At 30.8% G+C, this 7,779-nt stretch overlaps 2 protein-coding genes across 3 annotated transcripts in view; one reads left to right on the top strand and one right to left on the bottom strand.

The window, feature by feature from the left end:
- Window positions 1–205: 205 nt before the first annotated feature.
- wap (DDB1 and CUL4 associated factor wap) lies at window positions 206–3,019 on the top strand. 2 transcript variants are annotated; one of them, XM_018456930.1, is made up of 4 exons: window positions 206–568; window positions 850–1,120; window positions 1,502–2,057; window positions 2,730–3,019. In XM_018456930.1, exons 2-4 carry the CDS (start codon window positions 868–870, stop codon window positions 2,962–2,964), a joined length of 1,044 nt encoding a protein of 347 aa, XP_018312432.1. In that variant the 5' UTR covers window positions 206–568; window positions 850–867; the 3' UTR covers window positions 2,965–3,019. The 2 variants fall into 2 exon arrangements, with proteins under 2 accessions (XP_018312432.1, XP_018312430.1); XM_018456928.1 differs by having other exon boundaries at window positions 847–1,120.
- A 1,235-nt stretch (window positions 3,020–4,254) lies between these two features.
- The window catches only part of LOC108728398 (transmembrane protein 205), a 13,645-nt gene continuing 10,120 nt past the window's right edge, over window positions 4,255–7,779 (bottom strand). Inside the window, exons 2-4 of the mRNA XM_018456926.1 lie at window positions 5,728–5,921; window positions 5,435–5,598; window positions 4,255–5,254 (exon numbers count right to left, since the gene is read on the bottom strand). Of these exons, the coding sequence (XP_018312428.1) occupies window positions 4,967–5,254; window positions 5,435–5,598; window positions 5,728–5,921 (646 nt within the window). The 3' untranslated portion in view covers window positions 4,255–4,966. The remainder of the gene's footprint in view (window positions 5,255–5,434; window positions 5,599–5,727; window positions 5,922–7,779) is intronic.

The raw sequence follows: 7,779 nt of genomic DNA, 5'->3' as shown, positions 1-7,779 counted from the left end.
TACTTTGTTCTCTTTGATACACCGATAACCGTTTAAGAATATCCTTCATATCAAATATTTGCTATGTTTTACTTGGATGCGCGAGAAAAAAAGTCGTCAAGTTTTGGAGATTGGGATTTTAATCTCATTTAGGGATAAAATATTGAGATTTTTAATTTTCCCATGTGGCAACACTGGTGACCAACATAGTGATAGTGTCGTAGGTCGTTGTGTTTACGAAATACTGTAAAAGATTATATTATTTATGAGATTTGGTACATTTTCCATAAATAGAGAAAACTGTAATTAATTCAAGAAAGAATTTAGAAGATTTCACAGTCGTTTTCGGCTGTAATATCTGAAAAGACATCGTTTTATATTCGGAATATTAGTTACGGCGTTACCGGAGCTTCCCGAACACTTTCTTCATTTGGTTTTCTGTGGTTTTTATTGTAGATACGGCGTTTATGTGGATTCTTTATGTTTGGATGATCTTATTTTTCTTAGCGATATGATGGTCATAGAGATTTAATTTCCTGGCAGTCAGATTATTCGTGGTGGTCATTCTCGTGTAATATACAATTATCAGGTTAATCGATAAATTTTCTCATCGATTGTATTAACATTTTAATTTACATTAATAAATTTTATATAAATTATTATATTTTTTCATCCTTTTATATTGCTCGTTCAATTGGCTTTTTGTTGTTTTTTTTTCTATCTCTTATTCTTAAGAATAAGCGAATCGAATTTATATTACTAATAAGTTTTATATTTTTCTTTCCATGAAAAAGAATACAATTTTCTTTTTTATTGAAATATTTCTGAAATTATTAAATTAATGTCAAATGATATTTGGTGCAACAGAAACAGGAATATCAGGGCATCATGGCTATGCATACCATACCACCAAAACGAAAAGAAATCTACAAGTACGAGGCACCATGGCCATTGTACAGCATGAATTGGTCAGTGAGACCCGACAAGAGATTTCGTCTAGCACTGGGAAGCTTTGTAGAAGAGTATAATAACAAAGTACAAATTGTTTCACTGGATGAAGAAACATCTGAATTCAGTGCTAAAAGTACATTTGACCATCCTTATCCTACTACAAAAATTATGTGGATCCCAGACAGCAAAGGTACTTACTTTATATATATTCTATTATCTTGGAATTTTTATATCAATAATCAAATAAATTCTTTGCAATGAATGTAATTAAAGATGTGACTATGCAGCGAAAAATCTAACTATTAGAAGAATTTCATTGATCGTGATCTTTAATCTTCTTATCTCCTTGTAAGCTACTGATTTGATTTATATTTTTTCTGATAGATCTAAGGTCCTTAAATATCTATTGCTGAAAACAGAATTTGAAAAAGTTAAGCCGTTTCTGAGAAATCTTGCAAATAAACAGTCAGATGGTCAGACTAACACTGAAATTTCAAAGTTATTTAATTATAAAGTAGTGAAATTCTAAAGTAGCTATACTGCACTATGTAATAAATAAAATTCTTACTAGGTCAGCTTCCCGATCTTCTCGCGACATCTGGCGATTATCTGAGAGTATGGCGTGCCGCAGAACCTGAGACTCGTTTAGAGTGTGTCCTAAATAATAATAAGAACTCAGATTTCTGTGCACCGCTTACATCTTTCGACTGGAACGAGGTGGATCCCAATCTAATCGGAACTTCCAGCATTGATACCACATGTACAATTTGGGGATTGGAGACAGGACAGGTTATGGGTCGAGTCACAAACATGGTCAGCGGTCACGTGAAAACACAACTGATTGCACACGACAAAGAAGTTTATGATATCGCGTTCAGTCGTGCCGGAGGTGGCCGCGACATGTTTGCCTCTGTCGGCGCTGATGGATCCGTGAGGATGTTTGATCTACGACATTTGGAGCATTCGACGATTATCTATGAGGATCCACAGCATACTCCGCTGTTACGATTAGCATGGAACAAGCAGGATCCCAATTATCTTGCTACTGTAGCGATGGACGCTTGCGAAGTCATCATTCTGGACGTTCGAGTGCCGTGCACGCCAGTCGCGAGATTGAATAATCACAGGTCAATATAAAATGATTTAATATTATATTTATATAATATTATATTTAATATTATATAAATAATATATAATATTATATTTATACAATATATAACATACAAGTTAATATTACAACGCTAGAAATATTTGTAATACTGAGGTTTTTTAATCCTCCGAAGCTAACAGCAAAATCTAACACAGTTACTGATACTGAATCTGTGAGGCCCATTTAATGTATGTTAATTAAAAGGCAAGCATTAATTAATTTCAAAGAACTTAAATAACATAACTCGTATAAAAAAAGAATAAGCTGTGTTTATTTTAATAAGAATAATCCAAATTTGCAGATGTAACAAAAAGAAAATTGAATCATTTGACATTTTTGTGTAAAATGACAATTGCTACAATAATACAAAATGGATACAAGAATTAAGAGAACTATATAATAGTAGTAAATTTAAATATAATGTGTTTTATTTATCTTAACATCACTTCACAGAAAAAGTTGAATTATTTTTATTCCTAAAAATCTACATTATTCAAACAGTCACTGCATAGTGACTCCAATAGATTTACAGTCAGCTCCGGAAGACTATAATTAAATAAGTCCAGTAGACTCTGGTCTACTTTGATCATATCAACTCTGGAAGATTAAGAAATTTCTTTGATTAATTTCTTTCCTTTCAATTTTACAGGGCCAGTGTTAATGGGATAGCCTGGGCCCCGCATTCATCCTGTCACATTTGCACAGCCGGTGATGATCATCAGGCTTTAATCTGGGATATACAGCAAATGCCAAGAGCAATAGAGGATCCTATACTTGCTTACACCGCCGCAGAAGGCGAGGTCAATCAAATTCAATGGGGTGCCACGCAACCCGATTGGATAGCCATTTGTTACAACAAAGCGGCAGAGATTCTTCGAGTATAATCTTCTTTATTGAAACGCATTTATTTCATCTCGAGGTATTCGAGAATGTTGCTACGAGAGAATTTCTTTTTTATTATTAATATAATAGATATATATAGCTTGTTCTGAAAACGATAACTATAAAACATTTTATTTAATGCGTTTCACAATTGTACATATGTTTATAGAAGTATTATAAACATAATAGTGAACATTTTTCTTCCAACAAAACACAGATGATACAGTGTGATAACATAGTGAATCATTTCAGCCTTGTTGTTTGTCAATGTTAAACAAGAATGAAAAAATTCACGGTGTCTCTTGTTGGAAATTGCTCAGTATTAAGGTTTCTCAGTTATGGATACTTAAATCATTATATGTAATTAATTATGCATCAGTCATTTTAAATGTCACTCTTAAATTATATATAGTTAGGTATAGGCAAGAAAAAATCATTTTACTATTATTAGAGCAATCAGATTGGATCATTAGATTGTAGCATTAATTAATTCATAGAATGTGATCGTGTGATTGCAATTATTAGTATGTAAAATGTACAGATTTTTATATAGATGTAAATTTTTTATATGTGAAGTAGGTATGGGAATAAGAAATCTTTTTCATTAAGAAAGAGCGGAAACTTATTCCCATACCAATATTATATCATACAATGACATCGTACGAATATATTGTATACTCGACGATTATATTGTCATTGATAGGGATATTAAACTCGCAATTTAATTTATATCATATAATATTCATTGACAATTTAAGATGTATTACATGAATATTCGATTAGAGTTGATATTTATGGGAAGGTATATCAATAATTAATAGACTAAAAATTATAAAAAAAACTTATATACTCATATATTGTTATATGAGATATCATAATTTACAAATGTTAAATGAATAGAATGCAGTTATTTACAGTAATGAGCTCCGTGTATGTATGAGCCTATAATTCACTCGATATAAAATGATTTATTCCTTCAGTTCATATCACTGCTACATTTATATCTATACGATTTTTTTTTAGTGTGCAATTTCAATAAATATCATTGACTCTGATACAGAGTAAATATATTTTTATTGCATCCAATGTAATAATAATTTTAAAATCGCGAAATAATTTCATATTTTTTTTCAAAAAAATTCTAAGTGTGTATTAAGCAAGTCTCGACTTTCTATCGCAAATAAGATACTTTGATCTAATTATTAATACATTTTTAGCGCAAGAATTTAATTATTCTCATGCCGATATAATAAAAGAAATATGCTTTGGCAAGAATTCATGCCTTAAAGCTTATATAAATTACATGTATAAAAATATTTTATATCTATTTCAAGTCATACACAGATACAAATGAATCGATATATTTTCGCATGAGATATATATTATTTACATAAAAGCTTCGATAACCGCTTCGTGCTGATGAATAAATTATGTCCACTCAATCTTTAGACATTCTCGCAAATTACATGCACGCGCTTCGCACTACTTTTAGCAATAATTTATACAGCACTACAAATTGTAAGCAGATCATATTTATGAGAAGTATTAAAACTGGTCTTTTACCTTCGCTTCAGCTTGATTCTCTTCTGAATTGGCTAGTGTTCTGAGGATAAGTCAGCGTGACTTACATTATGCAAATAAAACCTATTATAGTCTTATCTGAATACTTACTCTATTTTAACATAGAGTAAGTTCAGATTACTGAGTACAAGGTACACCAATGTACCTCGATATCTTCGAGGTTTAAAATTCAAGGCAGCTGCACTGAAAGACTCATTATACAGTCTTTTGCAATTAATTTTAATGGCAGGAAAAATCACATCTTTTGCACCAGGTTTGAATATTCCGGTGCATTTAGACTTTCGTTATCATACGAGACACGTACTAACGTACTTACTACCAACGCTTTTTTCAAAATTATTTTCTAGATTCTATATTCTTTTCGAGAACTTTGTTGAGCTCACGAAAAAAATGCATATATAAACTTTATGATTGGAATTATTCTTACAAAGCGCATAATTTACTCGCTATATAATAGAGATGAAGTACTGTGCACGCCATAGTGAGCATGTTTCCCATAGCTATGCATACATGTACTCGGCGAAACGCTCGATGGATCTTCATGTAATGCGTACAGTTTTTGAGTGGTCCAGGATTATGACGGCCTATCTCATTGCCGACGCCCGCCGCGCGTTCAAAGTTGTTCTTCTGCACGATCAGTTGGAGAAGCGGAGGTGTCAGGTAGAGGCGTATCAGTAATTCTAAGAAAAAGGCTCCGGACATTGCACCAACCTGCATGTAATACAAATTTCACTTTTACTTTTCTGAGAATTTATTAAATTTATTAATTAAATTAATTAATTTTTATTTAAGATAAAACGAATTATTTACGCGTTTCAGAGAAAATTAAATTATATCTAATTAAATTAAGGTATCTTATCTTTTAAATATTTTAAGGCATTATTTACATACTTGAACAGCAATTTCGGAGTCCCATGTATGCGTCGGATGATGCTTGACAAATATGAGAAGCGTGATAAGACTTAAACACGCGTTAATTGTAAAGTACCTTGGAAATAGAACGCGCTGCACTTCGCCGAATGCATGTCGTGGCAGTGCAAAATATAAAGACAGGCCTGCGAATAAATGGTATAGCTATTATTTCAGAGAAAATCAATTAGAAAAAGTAGATCAAGAGACTTCCTTTTATATATCATTTTATTAAAAATATATTCAATATATTTTTTAATTATATGTATATATACCTGATACAAAAGTCATCCAAATTTGAGCACCAAAGTGTATAACGAAGGATGCGAGATAAATAAAGGACATCATTCTTGAATAAGAATGATTAGAGCCTTGTACTCGTCCCTTGATTGGGAAGAGAACCGATGTAACGAATAAGACTGCGGCGATCATGATTACATGTGCGGGCTGTGTGGTGTAAAAGAGGATCCTGCAAAATGACAATTACAGATTCAATAAATCTTGATCTCTTGATTTTGAAACGGTTTTATGGATAAGTCAATTGAAGAAAATTATAATAAAAATGAGAGAAGTAAAAAAACAAGAGTAAATATTGGGTCAAGAAATAAAAACTAGTTTTATATTAAACATCAAAATCAAAGAAAGTAGATATTAAAAATAGTTTTGCAACAAATAATCACGAACATTTTTACTTAAATGTTCTACAGCCAATTAATAAATTGTAATAAAAAATAAATTAAGAAATCGAAAAAATAAAATACATAAAAATCGTAAAAATTTCTATCACTATATACACAATTTAGATTTAATGACATCAGATCTCTTCTCGTTCATTGTTATCGCTGATAAACCTAAGACAATTTTTGCAAGATACACGCAATATCGCCGGGTAAGGAAACTCTGCCATATCTTGACAATTAGATAATTTGCAGAACTATACAGGGTGTATCTGAAATAACGTACACTAATCATACAGTGCTATTTCTAATAAAAAACTGAGTCGAAAAGTCCTTTACCAATTTACAATTTTCGCAATAGTTAACAAAATATTAATTACTAAAAATCGCTGAATATTGATTTTCAATAATTTTTTACTCAAATACTATCAACTTTACAGAAAAACTGCAATAGACAAAAATCATTTATTTTCTTCTCATAAAAGTCTAAGAATTTTTTCAGAATTTTTTATTAACTTTTTAGTTTACTGTATTTTCTTATTTTTACCAACATGAGAAAATATGGTATTAAAAAATTCTGAAAAAATTCTCATAACTTTATGAGAAGAAAATAAACAATTTTTATCTCTAGCAGTTTTTCTGTAAAGTTGATAGCATTTGAGTAAAAAATTATTGAAAACCAATATTCAGCGATTTTTTGTAATTAATATCTTGTTAACTATTGCGAAAATTGCAAAATGCTAAAGGACTTTTCGATTCAGTTTTTTACTAAGTATAGCACTGTATGATTAGTGTACGTTATTTTAGATACACCCTGTATAGATTTATACGCGTGACATAGCTGTGATATCAATGACCGGTACAATTTTTGTCACGTGCGACTGTGTTAGATAATCTGTTGACGCGTATCACTTAACGTTGATTTATGCGTGTGACGTCAAAGTTAAATAAAATCGTCGAGATTGAAGGCGCCTGGGAATGTTCCGCTCCTTCATTGCCAATATAAGCAATCGTGATCGACGTCTATATAGATTCGTCTGCATCTCGTTCTAAAACGAACTGAAAAACTCACATGTAAAATACTATATCATATACATGTCTTTTGCTTTAATTATTATATCGATTTTCTAGCGAAAATTTTTTTTTAAATTCTTCATATAATTTTTCAGAATTCTTATGTAAATTTCAGAATTTCTCAATCTTTATATAATTTGTAACTATTTAGAAAATATCTCAGATTTTTTTATACGAACTACAACTCTTAAGAAGTGCTAAGAAAGTTGATATCTTTTCTAGAACTCTTATATATGCGAATTCTGAAATTTAAGACTTAAAAGTTGAAAAAGTTTAAGATATTTTTTCCTAAATCTTCATAAATTTAAAATATGATAAATTCTTCAAAATATTACGAGATGATATAAAAATTTATTTCATTAGGATTGTCATCGGTTTGGTGCGACACATAAGATATAAAAAAATAAAGATATAAAGAACTATTTTAAGAAGATTACATGAGCAAGTATCGCACACGAGCAGAATATGTAATTATCATCATTTATATTCCACCATTTATATGATCCGAATGTTAAAAAGGTAACTTGAGAAGCTGGCAAACTCGTTATTAAATTTCATCAGGCGCTTCCTGCTGCG

Source organism: Mycetomoellerius zeteki, unplaced genomic scaffold (assembly GCF_001594055.1).
Source record: "Mycetomoellerius zeteki isolate Tzet28-1 unplaced genomic scaffold, Tzet1.0 scaffold612, whole genome shotgun sequence".
In the NCBI taxonomy this organism is placed as follows: domain Eukaryota; kingdom Metazoa; phylum Arthropoda; class Insecta; order Hymenoptera; family Formicidae; genus Mycetomoellerius; species Mycetomoellerius zeteki.
The sequence above is the reverse complement of the archived record's forward strand: the minus strand, read 5'-3'. Positions and strand labels throughout refer to the sequence as shown.